The 25533-nt window shown below is 41.3% G+C and overlaps 1 protein-coding gene across 6 annotated transcripts in view; it reads right to left on the bottom strand.

Moving 5' to 3' along the window:
* DOCK10 (dedicator of cytokinesis 10) overlaps positions 1-25533 on the bottom strand; it is a 412410-nt gene that overhangs the window by 247117 nt on the left and 139760 nt on the right. For all 6 annotated transcript variants that reach the window (XM_077488206.1, XM_077488203.1, XM_077488204.1 and 3 more), the window contains exon 2: positions 8638-8757. In XM_077488206.1, coding sequence (XP_077344332.1) covers positions 8638-8757 — 120 coding nt within the window. The remainder of the gene's footprint in view (positions 1-8637; positions 8758-25533) is intronic.

Raw genomic sequence — 25533 nt, 5'->3', positions numbered from 1 at the left:
CTAGCGATAGTACTTTTAAATTTTTCCTTTTGAAATGTCATTTTGCACTCGGACTGTTCTAAACACAGGAAACATGCGCCACTTTACAGGCATACTATAGACACCCCCCAGGTATGAAATTTAAAGGAATATTACACTTTTATCGTTTCACTTTAAGCATTATTAAAATCACTGCTCCCGAAAAAAACGTCAGTTTTAAAACTTATTTTTGCATCGATACATGTCCCCTGGGGCAGGACCCAGGTCCCCAAACACCTTTTATGACAATAACTTGCATATAAGCTTTTAAAATTAGCACTTTTGATTTCTCCCTTAGACTTTTAAAGGGTGTTCCGCAGCTTTTGAATTTGCTGAGAACACCCCAAATTGTTAGCTCTTCGGTGAACGGGCGAACAGCCAATGTTTTGAGTCAAACTCATGTTCGACCCGAACATAAAGCCCATCCCTACTCTCTACTCCTTTTATATAACCAACGGCACCTGCCAGGGCTGCCCATTATCTCTGACAATCTTCAATCTAATGATTGAACCCCTGGCGGAGGCCATCAGAACGCATGCTAGTATAAATGGTTTCCAATTCGGTACCACTCACCATGTCATAAACCTGTTCGCAGATGATGTGGTACTACTGATAACGACACCCCTTACCTCACTCCCTATGGTACATGAAATACTGAAGACCTTTGGTGAGATCTCATACTACTATAAGGTGAACTTCACCAAATCTCTAATCTATTCTGGGTGTTCAAAAAAAAGTATGTAGCACATTGCAACAATCCCTTCTGTATTGCTGGAGCAACAAGGGTATCCCATAATTAGGTATTACCCTGACTAGTGCCACAAGCTCACTAGCAGACACAAACCTTAAACCCCTTCTAACCAAAATAGATACTCAAACTAAAAATATAGGCAAACATGAATTATCTTGGATGGGCAGATTAGCGGCATTCAAAATTATTATTCTACCACAAATTTTGTACATCTTCAGGACGCTCCTGATACCCATCCCCGCACATTACCTCAAGTCCTTCTCTAATCTCCAATGGAAATTCCTGTGGGGCACGAAGAAGGCAAGATGCTCACACACTAATCTAATCCCTCACAAATGAGCCGGGGGGTGGGGGAGTGGGACTAGTTAATATCCATGACTACATGTGGGCAACCATACTTGACCAACTGAAAAACTGGTTTTCATCCAAGGACACACCACTTTGGGTGGAAATTTAAAAAAGCCTAGCACCCACATCAGACCTACCAGCTCTCCTTATGGGCGACAGTTGGAAACCCTGGAATACTCCAGATACTCCCCCCACTATAACAATCTCACTGCAGGCATGGATACTCCTCCTCACCCGACAACTCAGTAATGGCAGTGTAATAGACTACCGATATCCCCTAAGCATACTAGAGGCCAATATACCCATGTTATCCCTGAAAAAATCCCCCTTACACAGGATACACGCGGTACAGGACTTACTCATAAACAAGATCGCTAAATCGGCAGAATGTCTACTGAAGGAATACGACTTGCCAAGACACATGCTTTTCACCTGCATGCGAGTGGTTTATTTTATGCACACACATGCGATCTCAACAATCCACCTTCCAACCTTGGTATGGCAACTCCTCACACAAGGATCACTGAATAACAAGGGCATATCAAGATATTACAACCTCCTTCAGAACAAAAAAATGTTCAAAAAAACAGTAGTACACGAGAAGTGGCGATAGATATGGGCACCAAGATTACAGACAAACAATGGGAGTTTGCGTTCCACACTGTAGAAAGTGCATCACACTGTGTCAAGTCACTGGGAATTAATGCTCAAGATAACTAATAGATGGCAATACACCCCCTGTAGAATTGCAAAAATATTTCCAAACACCTCACCCCTATGTTGGCTGGATTGTGAACACAAGGGTCATCTTCTCCACATGTTCTGGGAATACCCCAGTTTAACTAGCTTCTGGAACCAAATATTCAAGCTCATCTCATCCCTTATGGGTATACTAACATCCCCCAACCCAATACTGGCAATACTACACATTGGCCTAGAAAACTTTCCGTACAACATGAGATGTGGTGTCTCACATTTTATTAGTGGCAAGATCCTTAACACTCCGAAATTGGAAAAACGTTCCTACCATTAACATCACTGATGTAACCAGAAAAGTTCAACACAATTACACATTGGAACGCCTTTTAGCAATCAATTCTCTTAAATTTGGTAAATTTGACAAACAGTGGGAAATCTAGACTACCAAATATAACACTACATAAATGATTGTATGCATAAACTGTTGAATTAACTAGCATACAGTATATGGATATGTATGCACATTTGTGTCAGTTCTGTGCTTCTTCTTGTTTCTTATTGTTGTTTTATATCTCCTGCCTTTCTTTTTTTCCTCTGTATTCTGTTGGAAAACTCAATAAACATTTTTCAATGAACAAAAAAAAAAAAAATTCTAATTAAAAATGGTAAATGTATCAGAGGTATATTAGAACAGAAGATATTTAAAATAAAGCTCCTATAGTAAGGAGAGGCATTCTCACAGCTTTCATCCAGTAATGCCACAGAATACAAATTATGTAATTCTACCTTTTGACAAACACAGAGCTAACACGGAGCCATATATAAGCTATGCCTACGTTTTTTAAATGCCAACTGTATATACAGTTGTTACATGTACATATCTGTAAATGCTAATTTTTTTTCAAACAGTTTGCTGTTGCACACACTTTCCCATAGCACAACAACATTTGTTTTTCAAGATTTAATACCACCACAAGAAAGCAATATTTGTGTGAAAAAAATGACATACATTTAATTTGGGTATTGCATGACAGCGCAATTGGCAGTTAAAGCAACAGCAGCAAAAAATGGCCTGGTCATGACGGGGGTAAAATTTTCCGGAGCTGAAGTGGTTAAACCCTTTACACAAATTTTGGCAAAAAAAAAAAAAGTTAAATCTGTAAACCTCTAACATATGCATTTCCGCACGCTATGTCACTTTAAAAATGCTGCAAGTACAGGGAAATAACTGTTGCATCTTTCAGAAATCTTTCCTGTGCTAAGCTAATGATGAAGCCTCCCTGCCTGCGTTCTCCTCTGCTGCACTGAAATACCAATCACTGCTGTCAGCCCTGCCCAAATGTCTTCTGCTGGACTTCAGAACTCACTCCTCCCCTTCGGAGCATCTCTGTAACATAAGGTTGACCTGTAGTCCAGAAAAAAACTGGACGGGGTGACAACTAGGTGCGGCCCGTCCATTAAGGGTGCGCGGGTCCTCTCTATCCACGCCACCCCCTATATGATTAATAGATAGATTCATGCATAGCATGAATCTATCAACGGCCACCACAGTCACCCTCTATTCAGGTGTCCGGGCGCCTCAATTACAGCGGCGGGGGGTGTTTTTTTGAAGCATCTGATTAGAGCCAAAGGCTTGAATAGGCTTCAAATAGGATGGGCTTGTGGTGCAGAGCAATGTGCTTGGAGCCCACCCAGGTTTGTTAGAAAAGCAAATGAATATTCGCTTTTCTAACACTGAATCGCCTCTCTGCCAATCAGGAAGCTCAGCTCTGCCCCCTGCTCCCTCCTCACTGGCTGTGATTGACAACAGCAAAAATCAACGGCTCTCACTGCTGTGTTTGAGCCAATGAGGAGGGAGAGAGCCTCTGCTCTAATGCAGATCACTGGATCGAGATCTGGCTCAGGTAGTAAGGGGGCAGGAGGGGGGGGGGGGGGGGGTTCAGAAGTTTTTTTTTACCTTAATGCAGAGAATACATTAAAGTGACAACCTTCTGCTTTTAGAACCACTTTCATTTTGACTAGAGAGTACCTATACTATATATATACAGCAGCTGTAGTATGTATTTATATAGTATCCTGGCCAGGCATGCTCAGTTTGAGCCGTTAAAAAATATGGTGAAGCACTTAGCAGTTCATTTAGGATTAGGGCTGTTGAATGATACTTTTGCCACTATGCATTTGTTCCATAATGGAAAGAAGGCATTTACAAGCATTGGCACTAGCCAACATTTTTTACCCTTAAAGTCTTTTAGCACATAATTACTACCTTTTTCTATACCATGTGACATCTTTGACATCTAGAAATTATTAGAGTGGTCCAAAGCAAACTGCAAAAAAATCAATCAATTACAAAATATATTCTATTTTAAACAGAACGTTATTTTAATTTACACTGCTTTAGTTAACAAATTAAACACAAAAGCAGTGACCTAATCCTAGCTGCCTTTGAGTGCAGTCACTTTCGAGTTTCATCTTCTCAGAGCCATGTGTCTATTACTATTTGTGACGCCTGTGATTAATGTAGCAATTACAAAGTAGCAAAACAAACAAGCCCATAACACTTCTAATAGCAGGCTGCTTTTTCAGCTTCTACTTGACAAACATGACTGCTTGTGCATGGTACATTTACAATGTCATTTTTGAGGCTTAAAAATGATTCAGGTTTGCAACATACATTTACCTTTCGAGGAAATGTAAATACTGATGAACACATACAGTATCTTGCAAAAGTGAGTACACCCTCACATTTTCGTAAATATTTTATTATATCTTTTCATGTGACAACACTGAAGAAATGACACTTTGCTACAATGTAAAGTAGTAAGTGTACAGCTTGTATAACAGTGTAAATTCGCTGTCCCTTCAAAATAACTCAACACACAGCCATTAATGTCTAAACCGCTGGCAAAAAAGTGAGTACACCCCTAAGCGAAAATGTCCAAATTGGGCCCAAAGTGTCAATATTTTGTGTGGCCACCATTATTTTCCAGCACTGCCTCAACCTTCTTGGGCATGGAGTTCACTAGAGCTTTACAGGTTGCCACTGGAGTCCTCTTCCACTCCTCCATGATGACATCACAGAGCTGGTGGATGTTAGAGACCTTGTGCTCCTCCACCTTCCATTTGAGGATGCCCCACAGATGCTCAATAGGGTTTAGGTCTGGAGACATGCTTGGCCAGTACATCACCTTTACCCTCAGCTTCTTTAGAAAGACAGTGGTCGTCTTGGGTGTGTGTTTGGGGTCGTTATCATGTTGGAATACTGCCCTGTGGCACAGTCTCCGAAGGGAGGGGATCATGCTCTGCTTCAGTATGTCACAGTACATGTTGGCATTCATGGTTCCCTCAATGAATTGTAGCTCCCCAGTGCTGGCAGCACTCAAGCTAATGATTAAGCACAAGATGGATGTGTGAAATGCGTCTACGTGACCACAGTTTGGCGTCTTTAGTGTTATCTTTGTGAAACAAAATAAAAGGCAATCGGAAGTTCTGGAAGTTGTCACATGAATTTACAAAAATGTGAGGGGTGTACTCACTTTTGCGTGATACTGTATGTGCCATTTTCGTTGTTTCATATTTACAATAAATAGGCACAAAAAAAGAAATATATATATATATATATATATATATATATATATATATATATATATATATATATATATATATATATCTGAAAGGTGATTGGTTGCTGAAGTTTAGAGGAACATTTTCATGTACTATACATTTAGTATATATATGTAGCGATACCCCCATAGGAGCCGCTTGAGTATGTTTGGTTCCGCACTCTGCCTCTCAAACCCAAGAACTGTCCCAGCCCCTCTGGCACACCTAGAAAACAGTGTACTTGCAAACACAGTAAAACCCAAATGCAGACTTCACAATAGCACAGTCAAGCAACTTAAATAGAACTAGAGTGGCCTATGCACTCAGGCATAAAGGGAAACAGATCTGGCTAAAAGTGTTTGTAAACCCTGTATAACCGCCTTTACCTACAGGTAAGCCCATAATAAGGCTTACCTGTAGGTACCGTGAATATCTCCTAAACCTGCACAGTTTAGGAGATATTAACTGTATCCGCATGTGTCAATGAGGTGGAGCAAGATAGCAAGAGTGGATTACCACCGCTGGAATCTTTTTTTTATTTTTAATAAAGGAATTTTTCAAAAGTGTGTTTGTCTTATTTAATCATTTTTACACTTTCTTTGTGAAATGGTAGGGGTACTTTTGTACCCCCTTACCATTTCAAACAGGGGGGGGGGCGGGATCTGGGGGTCCCCTTGTTAAAGGGGGCTTTCAGATTCTGATAAGCCCTCCGCCTGCAGACCCTCACAACCACCGGCCAGGGTTGTGAGGATGAGGCCCTTGTCTTCATCAACATGGGGACAAGGTGCTTTGAGGGGTCACAGACCCCCAAAGCATCCTCCCAATGTTGAGGGTATGTGGCCTGGTATGGTTCAGGAGGGAGGGGGGCCACTCTCTCATCCCCCCCTCTTTTCCTGCGGCCTGCCAGGTTGCGTGCTCGGATAAAGGGTCTGGTATGGATATTTAGGGGGACCCCCACGTCAATTTTTTTTTTAATTTGACACTGGGTTCCCCTTAATATCCATATCAGACCTGAAGGGCCTGGTAATTGAATTTAGGGGAACCCCCACGCTTTTTTTTTTATCAATGAATGAATGAATTGTTGGCTAATACAGAGAACACTCATTGAATGTTCTCTGTATTACGGGGAGCCGACAATTTAGCCGCAAGTGATTTTAAAAGACTTTTTCCTGCACATATGACACTTTGTGCAGGGACAGTTCTAAGCACCAGAAACATGCGCCCCTTCACAGGCATACTATAGACACCCCCCAGCTACGAAATTTAAAGGAATATTACACTTTTATTGTTTCACTTTAATCATTATTAAAATCACTGCTCCTGAAAAAACGGCAGTTTTTAAAACTTTTTTTGCATTGATCCATGTCCCCTGGGGCAGGACCCAGGTCCCCAAACATTTTTTAGGACAGTAACCTGCATATTACCCTTTAAAATTAGCACTTAAGATTTCTCCCATAGACTTGTATAGGGTGTTCCGGCTTTTCGAATTTGCCACGAACAGCCCAAATTGTTCACTGTTCGCTGAACAGGCGAACAGGCAATGTTCGAGTCGAACATGAGTTTGACTCAAACTCGAAGCTCATCCCTACCTCCCTGTATAACTTTCTGCTTTTAAAAAGACTGTAGTCATGTGCAATAAAGCAGTCCAAACATGCAAAGAATGTACTGCAAGAGACTCCTTATAGGTAGCAGTTGGTCGTAAGCAATAATTTGGACAAAAATTTGCAGTGCATTCAAAAATTCACATCAAAATTCTCAGTGCATTCGACAACTTAACGAATGTCATTTGAAATGTAATTAGCTTTTAATATACACAGCAGGAAAAACAATCTTTTGTGAAAATGTTTCCATTCTGTTCCATCAAATTTTCTTGTCACTGTGGCCAAAAACAAATGTTGATTTCACCCCACTAACGATGAGAAAATCCATCATATGTTTTTAGAAGGAATATTTTCCATTGGAAATTTACAAGTGTATGTCCAGCTTTACTTGCAGTAGGTTTAGCCATCTTTGGTGATGGCCACATCTGCTAGATATGACATTTAAATATTCAAAATTTAAAGAGAATGTAAACCCATATTTTGTTCTTTTTTTAAGTAATAAACATGTCATATTTACCCAATCTGTGCACAGAGCAGTCCTGATCCTTCTCTTTTCCGGTCCTCCGCCAGCGCTCCTGGTTCCTCCCCCCAGCCGAGTGCCCACTATAGCAAGCTACTCATGCAAACTGTCTCCGGAGCCACAATCTGTGTGTCCATTGGCACACAGAGCTTTCCTAGGACCTGCCCCTAGTTCCCTCCTTACTGGCTGTGATTGACAGATCCTGCTGCTGTCTCTTAGCCTATAAGGATGGAGAGATCTGTGGCGGAGCTCAAGTAAGTATAAAGAGGGGAGAGGGGCAAAGACCGCATTAGCATTAGGGTAAAAAATCTTCAGTCTTCATTCAGAACCACTTTAATCGGTCAGTGGTTACCTATATACTGTATAATCCTATCACCAGCACAAAATGTCTAGCACTTATACAGTTCTTCCACACCAGCATTTTTCATGAACCAACTTTGTGTTTAATTTTATATAACCAAGGAATTTCATACTACATATCAGCCGAACAGTGAAAAGTAGCTCTGAAAGGAGATGTTACAATAGAATTTGCAACCAAGAGATGGAACCAAGAAACTTGTGACCTGTACTGAAGGAATAAAAAATGCAACTGAGATCAAATACCTCTGCCTATCAAAAGCAGTCCAGAATTACAGTGAATTGGATGATGTCATCACACACAAGGTTTTTTTTATCTAACCGGTGATTTTCTTTTCATTCGCCACTTCAAAGACCCAATAAAGTACAATCAACTCAAAAACATATTCTACACACTGGCATCATTTAACTAATGGAGTACACCATGTTTACTTTTTAATGTGAAGGTAATTTTCACTTATGGTGAAAAAACACCAAGTTTAGGGAAAATTTCCCTTGCAAAGTTAAAAATCACTTTGCTAAATAAAAAGCCAACTTAGCCTTGGTTAATCAACCAAATTGTGGGACATTTGAAACCAGTATAGATGCTTTGGGCTAAATTATATAAAATTAGCCCGGAAATCATCGTCAATTAGTTGTACTGTTAATAGTTTATACATAGCTAAAGACAAAATCTTTTCTGTCTGCACTGGCAACAAACCAATGAAATCACCAATGATATGTAAAATAAGTGCACTTACTGAAAAGTCATCTTCAGGAAATAATACCAGATCTTTCAGTGGGTCATTGGAATATGTATTTTCCAGTTCTGTTATAGCAGATTCGTAATCCAACGGCTCTAATAGTTTAGGTTTTTCATGCTGGAAAAAAACAACAAATATTTATTATTATTATTACTAAAAATGATATTCAAAACTAAGTACGAATTAAAATTATTTATTTATAAATGTATGAAAAAATATAAAATCTCATTTAGCCCAGGTTCACACTGAGCTGCAGGAATGATCCATGCGAGTTCAGCTGAACTTGCATGATTTCAGCTGAACTCGCACGATTTCACTCCCGCATGTCATTCCCGATAACAGCGGTGATTTCACAGACATCTGTGTGGGTTTCTGCACAGAAGTCAATGGAAATCTCACCCCGAAATTGCAAAAAGTAATACAGAAACGACTTTTTGAAATCAGTGAGGTGCAGCAAATGCGGCGTCGCAACCAATTAGGGCAGTGACATTTGCGGTAATTGCTGCCGATTTGACATGCAATTTCACATGTCAAATAGCATGTCAAATCGCAACAGTGTGGAACCAGGGTTTAGATGTGTTTTAGTTTTTAGTCCTACCTTGTGAAGCATGATATCGTGAGGGAAATTCAGAGTTCAATGAGTCACAAGTGCAGCTTACCTGCTGTGTACCCAGAGAAACAGAAGCTGTGTTACAACTGCCCAAAATAAAAATGGAACTCTAGTCAAATGTTTCTAATATAGTGGGAAGGATTAGAATACCTGTCAAAATTCTATTGCTGTTTGGCGGGGCTGATTGCCCTTTGGGGTGGTTCCCCTGACACTATCATGATGGGACACAAACAGAAATAACAGATTTTGACTTTCTATGTTGAAAACTCAAGAAAAAGAATGGAAAAAAAGCTTTATGTAACAAAGTACCCACTGTTCTCCCAAAAAAATAAATTAAATGGGAAATTTACAAAAAAACTCCCTATATATAACATTTTATTTTACACAAAAAAATATATTGCCTACCCGTCAACACTATAACATTAAAAACAAAAATTAATTAAAAAAATAAATACATAAATGAATAAAGGCCCTTGTTTTTTTTTTTTTTTTTTATATTATGGTGCCGACGGCTAGGCACATGTTTTGTTACGATATTTTTTTGTGTGAAATAAGCTATTTTTATATCATAGGCATTGAAGCCCATATAGTTTTTTTTTGTTTTTTTTTGTTTTGCCAGTTTTGGCAATAAAAATCTGACCGTTTTAGCTCTAGTGTAATGACAGCTGAATGTGTTTTTTTTTTTTTACAGATACTACCCAATAAAATTAGACTGCTGCAATGTTTATACAACACCATTATTGTTTAATCTGAAACACTGATACTGTCTTGGTTACATTTTAGCAATTCAATTTGTAATCCATCCATACGTATAGTGCTTCGAAAGTATTCATGTTCTGGCAGGTTGTCAAAACATAGTACAGTGCATTTTTCCAGGATTTAGAAAATAGAAAATAGAGCACTGGCTAAAATCAGACTTATTTTTACTAGGTCTTGTATAACAGAGACCCAGAAATCAAACCACAAAATGTCTCGCCATTACTATTTCCTTTGGTCTGTCCCAAAACATACAAAGCTCTGCATAAATTGCTGGACACAGCCTTGATCTTATCTTGTTCAGACTCTGCGCCCTTATTCATCTCCGTAATGGAGCACTTCCACTGTCTGATCACAACTTTGTAACCTTTAACAACTCTGCTACATGGCCTCCTTTGCTTCGACTGAAACAGAATAGTTTTACACAAAGATCTCAGCGATATATAAGCCACAAACTTGTTTACTTCGCTTTCATCTTCTCTAACTTCACCAAACTCTCTAGCTCCCAGTACAATACCACACAAACACCTGTGCTACAAATCACTGCCCTTGCCAAATGATTGCGTCTATGTCATGCATGAGTGGCCACATGCCAGTAGTCGTAATCTGGCCTAAACAGGGATTTTCTGTAATGCAAATCTGAGCTCTATTACTTTAACATTCCGAACCAAAATTTGTTTTCCACGGTCATCATCCCAAATCTTTAACCCCTCATAGACTCTTTTCTACTTTTAATTCCCTTTTTATCGGAAACCTCTGCTGCCACAACTGCTTTAGCTGCTCAAAACATCATAAAAACATGTTTTTAAATGATAATATTAGACCAGACATCTTAATACCCTACATTACCACTACACAGTCCAAACCATCTAACTCTTGCTCAGCACTCAGCCCACCCATTTACTTTACACTCTGCTCTAATCTTTCAGTAGATGTAAATGTAGATGAAATCATCACTTTCCTGTTTTCATCTTTTTTCAGATATATTCATGATTCAATCAAATCTGACCTATTCTACTCTGCTGCTTGAGTTAGCTGAACCATTCGACCTGTCCTTCCCCACAAGTATCTTGCCCTCAGCTTTCAATCATGCAATCATATACTTCCTATACTAAGGGAACTCTCTTGATCATTCTTTACTCTCTAGTTATCCTCCCATTTAGATTGATCCATGCTGCTTGAACAACTATATCTCACTAACCTTCTTCCTCACGTTCAACTCACTTCTAGCCTCCATTCAGCGTGGTTTTGGCTCTACAATAGCAAATCTATTCAGAAAAGTGGCCATTATCATCAGAGAGTCAAATGAAAACGTGAAGTTTCCCTAACTCTTATCCCCAGCATCGACCATGCTAATGACCCTCTGCTATTCAAACACTTAACCCATGAGGCATTCATTTGGATCATCTTTGTAAGATCTTCTTCAATGATGTCTAGTTTCCTCACATACCCTTCTTGGTCTGTGTACTCAATGTTTAGTACCCCTTCAGACATTTTTCTACATAAGAGCTCTTGGCAAACCTGTAGTTATTTATCTTCTCTCCTCCATCTTCCATTCTTGTTCTCCACTAGCTTTTTAAAGTTCTTTCCACTCAAAAACCTCTTCTTATACACAACTATAAGAGTTCTTTGGAGCAACCCTCATTATCTGTCTGCCTCTACCTTGTCCTGTTAGACCAGCCTCCAAATGTGGTTTCTCTAAAACTCACTGATTCAAAACTGAACATCATTTTCTTTACCTAAAGCATCTAATGTTTCCCTCTCTTAGATTATAAGCTTGTAGCGGCAGTGTGCTCTGCTTTTCAGTTGTTTTATCTGGCGTCTTTAGTTGACACCCTTATGCTATTTAATATACAGGGCTGCATGATATTTTGGCACATTATAAATAAAAATAATATTGATGATTGGATCAAACACAAGAGGCACACCAGTAATAAGCTAAACAAAGATAACATTCAGGAGCTCTTAGAAAAATGCCTATAATACCTTCCCAGCTCATGACAATGTCAATTCTGACAAAACACATCAGTGGGAGCATAGGATCTCACCTCATCAAGCACACCAAGCTGTTTTTTTATACATGCTGTTCACTGCTTCTGTTTGAGAATGCAATTTGTATACAACAAATCCAGAAGTGTTTTTACTGAATTACACTATGTAATTACTCTTTTTCCTCACTATGGCACTTTTGTTAGCGTTAATCGGTAAGGCTGATGAGGGGGGATGTGGGGCTTATTAACATCTGTCATATGGTCCTGTATTTTGGCAAACATGTTTGACCTCCTGTGGCAAGGGGTCATACCATTCTGGTACGAGGCTTGCGATCTATGTTGGTGGAGAAGAGTGTCACCTGGCGTATCACACAGTGTTTTGGGCTTCTTAGGTCATAAGCATTTTCACTATTTTTTTATTACTGTTTAATGATTTTGAATCTGCATTTTGTACTATTGTACTGGTCACTTTGTGCACATTGTTTATCAATATTTAATGGTATATGTATTTTTGATGATACATTTTTAAAGGCATAGGAGTTTGTGGGCATACTGGTTTGAGGGGATAGCGCAACACTTTCTTCAATTTATGATGTATTACCACCTATTGGACACATTCCTGGGTACTGATTATTCCTGTCAAAAGAATAACCTTAATTGTTAAATAAATCTCTTAAGTGAACAAAAATACAATCCAACATTCAAAGTGAAATTAATTAATACAATTATATAAATTAGATACCAATTGACAGAAATTAATATTATACATTTTAAATGAATAAATATGAAAAATTAAATAAATTGAGCAAAGTCCCAAGTGATAAAGAAATCTCAAATAAAAAATCTAAATATTAGTCCAAGTAATACATGAAGTAAATCGTGCAATCTTCCGTCAAAAGTGCAGACACCGCAAAGAATACATGCTTACCAGATGGCAAGCATCAATAGCTCGCAAACAATACCCAACAGGGTCCCAGTAGTAGATCTCACGTAGCAAGATAGCAGTTCAGGAATACACACCCGATGATAAGCCAGGGAGACTCTCAATCGTGGAGTAATGGTCACTCAAAAATGGAAAACAAAGGGACTTTCAGCTCTCCTAAACAGGACGTGATCCCCAGGCCAGGAGCTCTGGCTACAGGTTCCAGGTGAGAGTAAATTGCCAGTGTGGAGAGTTTTCAGAACGGTTTGGAGTGGTAAGTGGGGTATCCCAAAGATCTGTCCTGGGACCAATTCTGTTTAATTTATTTATAAATGATATAGAGATAAATAGCTCAATCTCAGTGTTTGCTGATGACACAAAACTAAGCAAGGCAATAACTTCAATGCAGCATATAGAAACTTTACAAGAAGACCTGAATAAAATACTAGGGTGACCAACTATATGGCAAATTAAGTATAATATTGAAAATGTAAAGTAATGCACTTGGAAGCAAAGAATTTGAACCCAAATTGCACACTAGGGGTAGAACCTCTACGGGATGCTAAGATAGAAAAAGATCTGGGGGTTCTAATAGATGACAGGCCAAGCAATGGTACACAATGCAAAGTTATAGCAAGCAAAACCAGCAGAATACTGGCATGCATATGTAGCGCCGACTCCTGAAGAGCATGCGCTATGTGTGTTTTTTATTTAAAATTCCTAAAACCACAGTTGAGTTTTAGGGTCAATTATACCAAATTATGGTTTCTGTACCAGTCTAGTTAGATTGCACTGTGTTCTGCTTGGCCACAGGTGGCGTTGTCACCACTGGCAAGTGTGAGAACGCAGTTTAGCTGGGCGCATTGAGTGCCATTCTTTTTCGGAACCAGCCCAGTAGGAATGTCATCTTGCTGTGCATTCTGGGAGAGGGTACTTAAGGTACTGGCATCACATGCTTCTGGGTTCTGGTCCAGAAGATCTTTCTGTCTGTTTGGTCCTGGTCCTCCTGACCAGCCCCCATGGCCCTCATGGCCTGGGGTGCAGATCCATCCAATTCCAAATCTTGGGGCTGGCTAGCCCAAGGCAAAGTAACTGGAAGGAGGATTCAAAGGTGGTCCGGTGCTGTCTCTTATGTGGAGAGGCCCAGCAACTGGAGAAGCAACCAGGGGAGAACTCTTCGGGAGAAGGCCACGTTGAAGGCTGGTTTCTCAGAAAGAGCCTGGAGGCTCAGTTGAAAGACACCAAGCAAATTTACACTCATACTGTATCGCCGGACCGGCTGTGAGATACTGATACCGTATGATAGCTCTCTAAATTTACCTACATCCTTCAGTTACATTCAAGTCTGTGGCAGAGACTTTATTCACAAGTGTTCTACATCAAGTCTGTGGCAGAGACTTTGTTCAAGTGTTCTCTATGCAAGTCGGTGGCAGAGGCTTCGCTTTACTCAAACACTCTATCGGCTGCTAGGCCTAGTGAGAGGAGGTCTATCCCGTAGCTGTGAGAATCCAGTTGTTAGCTGTAATTCTCTGGATTTCTATAGTGAGAGACTTCCTATCATTTGCAGTTCCAAGAGTACCTGAACTTCCTACCTAACCCTCTACCCTTCATTGAGAGACTGTTCTGTCTACTTGTTGTCAAATAAATATACCAAAAGTGGATCCAGTGTCAGTTTCTGCAGTTCTTTGGGCCATCTACCTCGGGAAACCCCTAGACATACACAAGGTCAAGAAGGTAACGGTAAGTCCAATTAAATCAGCCGCTCCTTCGGGGGTCAGTGTTACACATAGAAAAGGGTATTTACTCTAGAGATAAAACAATAATCCTGACACTTTATAAAACTCTGGTTTGGCCACACATGGAGTATACTGTCCAGTTCTTGTCACTAATCCTCAGAAAGGATGTGCTAAAACTGGAAAGAGTCTAGAAAAGGGCGACCAAGCTAATAAGGGGACTGGAGGACCTCAGTTGCAAAGAAAGCCTACAAACATTAAATGTATTCTCCCTGGAGAAGAGACGCTTGAGAGGGGATACAATAGCAATATACAAATATCTCAATGGTGAGTCCAGCACGGGGAGGAAACTATTCAGTTTCAGGGAGTGTAAGAAGACATGGGGCCACACAATGAGATTGGAGGAGAAGCAGTTTAACCTTAAGCTGCGTTGGGGGTTTGGATGTGAAACTCACTTCCACAATCAGTGGCGTCAGTGGGAAGTATTCATAGTTTCATAAAAACTCCTAGATGGGAATTTTAGCAAGCACATTATACATGGATATGGGATATAATTTTTTACATGAGCACACACATACCCGCACCCACACACGTTGAACTGAAAGGACTGGTGTCTTAATTAAACCTTACCAACTATGTAACTATATGGTTATAATATAATAATGTTATTATAATAAGGGTTTAAATTAAGAGATCTCTGTAAAAAATACTAAGTGAAAGAACTGATTAAACCAAGGTCACAAAAAGCTGTATCTTTCAGTCGACAATCTAAACTTAAAAAGGAGAAACAGAGGATGCGCACCACTGCACTACAAAAAAATTAAAAATAAATCTGATTTATAAGAATGCAAATACACATGGGCACTATTAAATACAGGCAGGAATCATTTTGCTGCATTCAATGAGCAATTGAGGCTTGGGTTCCCAAGAGTCCTGCATTAAATTAAATATATATTAGTGCCAGATCTAGTTCTGGAATCATTTGCAGTATAATATTATTGTCTTCATTTATTTATATGTTTTATAATACCCTAAAGAATCCATCATTAAAACATCAAAATTACAATTCTGACAAAGGAAAGCATGTAAATCTTATGCTGGAGCTGTAAGAATATTTCAGAGTTAACATGAAAGACATGAACAGTTATTTCTTTGGTGTTTAAAAATATTCACCCACATATGAAAAAAAATTACACTAGTACAGAAAGTGAGAAATGTTATTAACCATTTCCCAACTGATGCACGATGATGTACGTCGGCAGAATGGCACGGGCAGGCAAATTGGCGTACAGGTACGTCCATTTGAAATTGCCGCCCTGCCATTGCGTGCCCGCCACCGGAGCGTGCGCATGCTGGTCAGGGCCCCTGCGAGTCTGGTCGCAGGTCCCGCGGACTCGATCACCTTGGGGATACCCACGATCATCTCAAGGGGAGGCTGAACGGGGAGATGCGGAAGTAACCAGCATCTACCTGTTCTGCCTAGCAACAAGTGACACTGATCTCGGCTCCCTGTGATTGGAGCAGAGATCAGCGTTCACTAACACACAGCCACGCCCCCCACAGTTAGTAACACGCCCCTAGGACACACTTAACCCCTACACTACCACCACCTGGTTAACCCCTTCACTGCCAGTGTCATTTACACAGGAATCAATGCATTTGTATAGCACTGATTGCTGTATAAATGACAGTGGTCCCAAAAATGTGTCAAAAATGTCTGATGTGTCTGCCATAATGTCGCAATCACAATAAAAATCGCTGATCGCCGCCATTACTAGTAAAAAAAAATTATTAATAAAAATGCCATGAAACGATCCCCTATTTTGTAAACGCTATAAATTTTGTGCAAACCAATCAATAATCGCTTATTGCGATTTTTTTTACCAAAAATATGTAGAAGAATATGTATCGGCCTAAACTGAGGAAAAAATAATGTTTTTATATATATTTTTCGGGGATATTTATTATAGCAAAAAGTAAAAAATAATGTGTTTTTTGTCGCTCTTTTTTTGTTTATAGCGCAAAAAATAAAAACCGCAGGGGTGATCAAATACCACCAAAAGAAAGCTCTATTTGTGGGAAAAAAAGGACGTCAATTTTGTTGTTTGGGAGCCAACTGTGCAATTGTCAGTTAAAGCGACGCAGTGCCGAATCGCAAAAAGTGGGCTGGTCTTTGGCCAGCAAAATGGTCCGGTCTGTAAGTGGTTAAAATTAACAGTAATTAACATCTCTGCACAGGCTATTGTTTTATGTAAGCTACTACTCAGAGACAACACAAGAATAATATTTTTCTTTCACTTTGCTTATTGAATAGTAAGTCAGCTGTGTGTTGGGAACTATTGATCCTAGCTAAGCCCACTTAGTTTTAAATAGTTTGTATCCTGTAAATCTTCTTAATGTTTTACATATTTATCAATAAATGCTATTAACAAAAAGCAGCTCATGACAAATATAATTTGTCTATGGTGACCCCTTAAACATACTGTATTACACTCAGTCTGCTTTAAAGGGGATCAATAATGGGGGCGGGGCACCAAGCAAGACATTATTAAAATAGGCACCCACCAAGGTGTTTTTCTGCTGCATTTCCTATTCATTTCCAAGATTGCCTCTGGAGCCAAAGCTGGAGGCCTAGAGCCCAGTCTCTGGAGTTGAAGCTGAACTATTGGAGAAACTCCAGAGCTGAAGCTAGCAAACTAAAAGCAATAACAGCCTTACAGTAGTCATTTTGTAGAATATAGTTATATTGACCTCAATGACTAATCCAACAAAGCAACATACAATAATGACAGGCAAAGTGCACTAAGGCTATGTGAATTGGATGCAGCTTTCTCCACATCCAATTCGCATTGCAGGAGAATGTGACTGGCTCTCTATGGAGCCGGTTCACGTCTCCGGGCAGCTGCAGAGTGCACTGCACAGAAACGCTGTGTGTCTTTGGTTCAGTTTTAGGACTGAATTCAGGCATAGATTCTGCTTTCTGAACCGCAAAATAGGGACACACAGCATTCCTGTGTGATTCGCAGCCAGTTCCAGTGTGAACCGAGCCTGACACATGGGAACCATTCAGACTTCAGTTTACCAAATGTAATCTGTGAATGATAAATTCTCAGGATGGCTTACATCTCCATTTGCTGTATCATGTGTACTACGCTAAGGGGTTGATTTACTAAAGATAGACTGTTCACTTTGCAATGGAAGTTGAACTTTGCAAGGGAATATGGCCCGAGCTTAGTGAACGCAGTGAAGCTCTGCAGACTTTCCAACATCTACCGTATATACTCGAGTATAAGCCGAGATTTTCAGCCTCTTTTTTGAGGCTGAAAGTGCCCCCCTCGGCTTATACTCGAGTCATCGCTGTCTGCCCGCTCGATCAGCGTGTCGAGCAGACAGACAGCGGCCATTCTATGATTCAAAAGCCGCGCCTCCGGCTCCGCCTTCGCCTGTGATAGGCGGAACACTGAATTTCCCAGCAGCCTGTGTTCCGCCTATCACGGGCGTCGTCTCATCCTCGTACTACGGACGAGGATGATACGACGTCCGTGATAGGCGGAACACAGGCTGCTGGGAAATTCAGTGTTCCGCCTATCACAGGCGAAGGAGGAGGCGCGGCTTTTGAATTTTACAATGGCCGCCGACGAAGAGGGCACGGGACGGAGGCAAGGCAAGGCACGGCACGGGACAGGACGGGACGGGACGGGACGGGACGAAGGCAAGGCACGACACGGGACGGAGGCTCGGGACAAAGGCTCGGGACACAGGTAGGCTGGACACACACACACACACACACACACACACACACACACACACACACACACACACGGATGGAGACACACACACACGGATGGATGGATGGATGGAGACACACACACACACAGGGATGGATGGATACACACACACACAGGGATGGATGGATGGATGGAGACACACACACACAGGGATGGATGGATGGATGGATGGAGACACACACACACAGGGATGGATGGATGGATGGACACACACACACACACAGGGATGGATGGACGGACACACAGGGATGGACGGACACACAGGGATGGACGGACACACAGGGATGGACGGACACACACACAGGGATGGACAGGCATGTCTCACCCTCGGCTTATACACGAGTCAATAAGTTTGCCAGTTTTTTTGGGGGTAAATTGGGGGCCTCGGCTTATATTCGGGTCGGCCTATACTCGAGTATATACGGTAACTGTGTGTAAGCAAAAATGCTGTATTTTTTTATTCCTTGCACAATGGCATTCTTTGCAAAGTGAAATTTCACGACAGTCATTACGCTCTGGAGAGAGAAATCTCAAGCAAAGTACACTTCCCTTTCAACCTGAACAGCCGAATTGCCTTTAGTTAATCAAGCCCTGGTACTGTAAAACAGGAACCATATACTAGGCTTATAAACTAATCAAAGAATATTTAAATAGATAGCAGCCCTGTCAGATTTTTATTGCTGCCTGTGTCCCTGATGGAGAGATTTATCCTCTCTATTTGTCCTGATGTCCACTCTCACTAAGGTTCACACTGCTCCGACACGGAAGTTGGACAACTTCCAATCCGACTTCCATGCGACTTCAATGAACAGGGTACAAATATGATCTGACCATACCAGGCTCTTTGAATCTGGTATGAATCTTGAGGGGGAGCCTCAAGCCAAAATTTATATAAAAAAAAAAAAAAGGCATGGTGCCCCCCCCAACCATCAGTCTGGTATGGATATTTGAGGGATAAACCCCACGTCAACTTTTTTTTATAGAACCAGACCCTTATCTGAGCATGCAGTCCGGCAGGTTAGGAAAGGGGGGGACGAGCAAGCGCACCCCCTTCCTGGACCATACCAGACCACATGCCCTCAACATGAGGAGGTGGGTGCCTTGGGGTAGGGAGGCCCATCGCCCCCCACCCCAAAGCATCTTATCCCTATGTTAATGAGGACAAGGGCCTCTTCCCGACAACCCTGGGCTGTGGTTGTTGGGGTCTGCAGGCAAGGGGCTTATCAGAAACTGGAACCCCCTTTGACAAAGGGGCCTCCAGATCCCACCTCCCCCATGTGAATGAGTACATTGTACCTCTACCCATTCATTCCAAAAAAAAAGCAGTGTAGTGTATATAAAAACAAGAGATGCTTTTTGACAAGTCCTTTGTTAAAAATTAAGAATATCCCCCGTTCTAGCTCCAACATGTCTTCTTTCTCTGGTCTTCTCCCTCCGGCGATGTGTTCTTCCTCCGGTCCTCTCCCTCCAGTGATGTGTTCTTCCTCTGGTCTTCGCCCTTCGCTGCTGTCTTCTCCACCATTACTGTCTTCTCTGCCGCTGGTGTCTTCTCTGCGGCCAACCTGGTCCTCCTTCGACACTGGCTCCCCCCGTTGTGTCATCACTGATGTCTGCCAATTTTTATATAGCCATGGGGCATGGCCATCCAGTGACATCACCATGAGACTTTGCCCCTTGTGACGTCATGTGACTTGAGGTAGCTGTAGCTACTGGCTTAGGCTGCTGGTCAGAAATCTGGATGGATCCCTACATTAAGGTTGGGAACCTTGCAGAGCCTGGACCGGCTCAATGATGTCTGCTGACACAGAGCTTTAACCCTCTGTAAAGTGTATGGTTAGCCTAAGAGAAATCTTTTCTCAATTTTATGAGATTTTACTCACTTATTGTTGTGTCTACAGAACAGGAAGTGATGGGAGATCTCCACAATGGGACATAAATGACAGAATAATTCCATACTCCATACAAAATGTAAAAAAAGTTTGGGCTTTAAATATATCTTAACTTCTTGCTGCCCATGTAACACATATGTGCATGCCCACATGCCACACATACAGTATGTGTCCATTGATAGCCAATGTTTCTAAGCTTTCACTCCCAGTAGAGTGACTGAGCTGACATAGACAGATCTAAATCTCTAGTAATGATCAGGAGCTAGTGGGATCAACTGACAACCATGGGACCACAGTGACAGTCAATCACAGTGGTCACATGATCGGTCAGTTCTCCCCCCGCCCCCCAAAAGGGAAGACCTATTTAAAGGAACGCTAGAGCTGGGTCGGAAGAGGTTAAAATATTTATGTTGTAGATGACAGACACTAGAGATAACAACAGTAAGATTTAAGGCATTGCTGTGAGGGGTAAATAAAGGAAAAGAAAGGCGGAGAAGACAAGGAAAGTCACAAACTTTTTTATTTGGAACAAGTGGACTGCACATATGGGGAAGAACATTTGAAAAGAATTTGGCACCTCTCCACTGCATTGCTTTATGGAGCATTGAATTTAATATAGCCTATCACAGCTTTTAAATGATTTCCCAAATGACAGTGTTGTTAAGCATCTGAACGCACGCCACATGCTCCTGCCATATGAGTAGGTGACTTGGATAATACAACTTAGCTACCATTCAATGTTTTAAAACAATATCTTACTAGCATACTGTAGTTGCAGAGAGCAAAAATATGGCATTATCCAAGTACATTTTACACTGAGCAAAACTAACAACAGTCACACCACCATCTAACAGATTTTGCAGATGGAGTGTATATATATATATATATATATATATATATATATATATACATACTCTCATTTTAAAGATTTCAAAGTAATATTAAAGGTTTCGTTTTAAAAATAAATAAAATAACAAACATGTCATACTTACCTGCTCTGTGCAATGGTTTTGCACAGAGCAGCCTTGATCCTCTTCTTCTCCTGTCCCCCTCCGGTGCTCCTGGGTCCTACCCCTTAAACAGTGCCCTCATAGCAAGCCACTTTCTATGGGGGCACTGCTGCATGCTCGCTCCTGAGCCCAACTCTATGTATCCATAGGACCCTTTGAACTGTGGATTCCCCACCCACCCATTCTCTTCTCATTAGCTAAAAACAAACAGAGCAGCGCTCCCAGAAAAACCTGTAGATAATATAACGTTCAAAAATATAGTCATTTATTGAATGCTGTAAAAAATAGTATAGAAAATCCACAATTTGTCAATATGACAAGTAATCATAGCGTGGTACACCAATCATCAAATAAAATAGGACACTTCAACATGTTATATACGATACCGCCAGATCACTGAGGGTTAATGTCATTCACTGGTTCCGATGTCCTGTGTGTGCCAATCACGCAGAGTATACAGCAGGACATAGTGCCAACAGCAGGCTTCACGCCAGGTGATAACTTCTGGGTGTAAGCCCTTATAACCCACTGTATAATGTACACTGTAAACCTGTATCCGATCGTAAGGTTGTTTTAGCAAAGGGAAGGCTGGGATAATACCGGCAATCCAAATTCCGTTCAATGAATCAGGACACTACTGAACGCTGCTCCAAAGCACACTAGGAACTCAACCCGCTGGGAATTCATGTCGGGGACCCGAAATCTAGGTCAGTCGGAGCCAGGAAACCCGGAAATGCGGAAGTGATCTCTGAAGAGCTGAATCACAACGCTTAAAGTTGTCATAGCAACAGCAATTAACATGTTTCGTGCACATGCGCCTTCTCAATGGCTCCCACTGCTGTGTCTCAGCCAATGAGGAGAGAGGCTGAGTACTAGCAGGGGCTGTAGGGGGAACAGCACACAGAAGGTTTTTTACCTCCATGCTTAGAATACATGAAGGTAAAAAAAAACATTAGCCTTTACAGGGCCCACTAGATGGACTTGTGTCTTTTTTCAACCAGACTATGTAACCGCTTTAAGGCTTTATATGCATTCAGGTGCGTCAATCGATTTTCTGTCAAAACACTACTGCTCCTGGACGCACTGGCTGTGTTTTTTTATTTTATCTGCCTCTAAACACCAATGTGTCCACGGACACATAGGCTAACATGCAGGGGCTGAAAAAAAAAAGGCAGACGCCCTTCTGAACAGACTTCTTCATATGCTGTGTCTCAATGACAATGTGGTCAGGAAGTCTGGGGAAAATGCCCTAGTGGGGCCACAGGCTACAGTAAACATCCAAAATGATGATCTAACCCTTTTCTCATTCCCTCCAAGACTTACCAAAGTTTCTTTTCCCAGGAGTTACACTAACAGGGCGCATTTAAAGTATATGTATGGTGAAGTCTACATTGTTTTTCCATTATTTCTAAGCTACTCCTAATAATTAAAATGGCATTGAAGTTTGTAAACTTTGTGAAGATCCCCACACATTAATTTCCTTGAAATCTGTGACACGTATTCATTATGCCCTGTGAGTAGGCACTGCTGTGTCACACTTTTCACAGAGCTGGTGTTCTGTCAAAACAGCCAACTCTTCTAAATCTCCAACCACGTCACTTCCGGAGACCCTCCAGCATCAGTAATTGGAGAGTTGTACGAATTTGCTGTTGTGACACAACACTGGCAGCGTATATACTATGGTACACAATATAATGAGCGCACATTTTTAGTCCGCCCGCTAATATGCAACAATATGGCCGCCTCCAAGGCAGCGACAACTTGTTCCTCCTTGGCAGCTGTTCTGTCAAAACAGCCAAGTCATCATGTACCGTAGTGTATACACTGCTGGTGTTGTGTCAAAGCAGCCAACTCGTCAAAATCTCCATTTACTGATGCTGGACAGTAACTGGAAGTGTGGTGGTTGGAGATTGACGAGTTGGCTATTTTGGCAGAACACACCAGCCTTCTGAACTACAGAGGTGATGAGAGGAGGAGCTTCAGGAGGTGGTGTTAGCACAGGAGGAGTTTCACGAGGTGACGTTAGCACAGGAATCACTAGTAACTGGAAGTGTGGTGGTTGGAGATTGACGAGTTGGCTATTTTGGCAGAACACACTTGCCTTCCGAACTACAGAGGTGATGAGAGGAGGAGTTTCAGAAAGTGGCGTTAGCACAGGAGGAGTTTTACGAGGTGGCGTTAGCACAGGAGGAGTTTCACGAGGTGGCGTTAGCACAGGAGGAGTTTCACAAGGTGGCGTTAGCACAGGAGGAGTTTCACGAGGTGGCGTTAGCACAGGAATCACTAGTAACTGGAAGTGTGGTGGTTGGAGATTGACGAGTTGGCTATTTTGACAGAACACACCTGCCTTCTAAACTACAGAGGTGATGAGAGGAGGAGTTTCAGGAGGTGGAGTTAGAACAAGAATCACTGTTTGCAGGCAGAAAGGTACCATGGTATATGTAGTCCTTAGAAATGGAAAGTAAACAGCAGGGAAGAAGCTGAAAAGCATGCAGGGAATCCAGGAAGTTGTGGAAAGAGATGTCCAGCAGACAGGCAGCACTTGCAACATGAAATGAGATTTCTCAAGGAAGCTTATATTGCATTGTAAAATATAACTACTGTATTATTTGTATTACATTGATGATATTATAAATTTAAAGTGTACACTGTGACTAAAGATTTCTTTTAAAGACATACATTCACCTTTACCAAAAAAAATGCTTTGTATTTAAGGAGTGCCTGTAGACAAAATCAAACTGTGCAGCTTTGACCAAAGCTTAATAAAGCCCTTGCTATAAGTGCAGGCCATTTACGTACTTCCTGAAACCTGACTGAAAAACTCCCAGAGATTGCATCCCGCCCATCCTGCCTTGTTGCTAGAACTTACTGTTCACCACTATGACAGGAACAAGCTCTTTCTCTGATTCACACCCCCTCATACACACTTTCTCTTTCCTCATGCAGTAACTTTGAGCTCAGCCTTTGAGGGCATGAACCTGTCATGAGAGAAATAATGAGGTTGCCACTGCTATTCTCTTTCTGAAAATGCTAGTTTCCTGGCTGCCATGCTGACCCTTTTGGTCAACAAATCCTATATGTTTAGGTGTGTCTTTTGAAAGTCATACAGCTGTCCTATTACATGTAACACATGATCATTGTAAGTTCCCCCTAATGCCTCGTACACACGTTCCGATTATCGTACGACAGATCGTTCACATTTTGTTGCATACAACTAAGATCGAATACAACAGTGCAAAATGTGTGTAAGATTTTTGTCGTACGATTCTGGAAAAATCTTCCGTTGTGCGTAGCTACGTATTTTAAATGATGTCAAATACGTGTGACCCGTGTGTGCTTCTGGTTTATTTTTGTGTTTGTGATCATGCGTGGTGTTTATTGAACTACTTTTATCGGACGCATACTGTACTGACTACACGATTGTCGTACGATGGGCTGTCATCCGACCAAAGTTTTCCTGTTTGTCCCTTCGGATTTGGTTGGACGGACTGTCGTGATCGGCTGTCGAAAGCTGCGTACTAACGATCAGATTATCGAAAGATCTGTCCGAAAGCGACTTTTGTGGTCCGATAATCGGAACGTGTGTACGGGGCATAAGAGAATACTTTAGGAAGTTGTTAGACAAATATTACCAAATGGGAACAAAGTTTACAGATCTGATATTGTGAAGTGTAAGTAACTAGGAGACAGCCCTGCAAGACAATTACTTCAGAAACCACTGAGACATTTGTATCAGCTAAAATTCCCTATGGTCAGCAATGGCGGTTTGTGGCTGGCACCTCAGTTTATGTGTGTGTTTCTACATGCTGCACAAAACGTGTATGCTGAGGAGGGACATTATTGTATTAACATCTCCACCTGGCCAGTTTAATTCAAAAGTTTCCCTCTGCACATGAATGGGTGTTCAGATACACCTGGCTAAGTGAGAAAAATTCTGATTTGGCCTGGGTTCACACTTGTGTGAATACAGACATCGCATGTGATTCGCACTGCATTTATGTGCGGATCACATGTGATGTCTGTGCGATGCAATTCAGCTATATAGATTGTATGGCTGAGCGCATTCGCTCAAAAATGCCGCATGACTCTTTTTTGTCCCGCCCTGGATTCGGATCGCACGGGTGTTCACACCTATGTGATCCGATTCCTGTACCATTTGACCATGCGATCTGCAAACTGATGTGGGAGTTTCAT

Source organism: Lithobates pipiens, unplaced genomic scaffold (genome assembly GCF_037356315.1).
Source record: "Lithobates pipiens isolate NorthernLeopardFrog02 unplaced genomic scaffold, aLitPip1_a1.2 Scaffold_18, whole genome shotgun sequence".
Taxonomy (NCBI): domain Eukaryota; kingdom Metazoa; phylum Chordata; class Amphibia; order Anura; family Ranidae; genus Lithobates; species Lithobates pipiens.
Note: the sequence above shows the minus strand (reverse complement) of the source record. Positions and strands in the feature narration are given on the sequence as shown.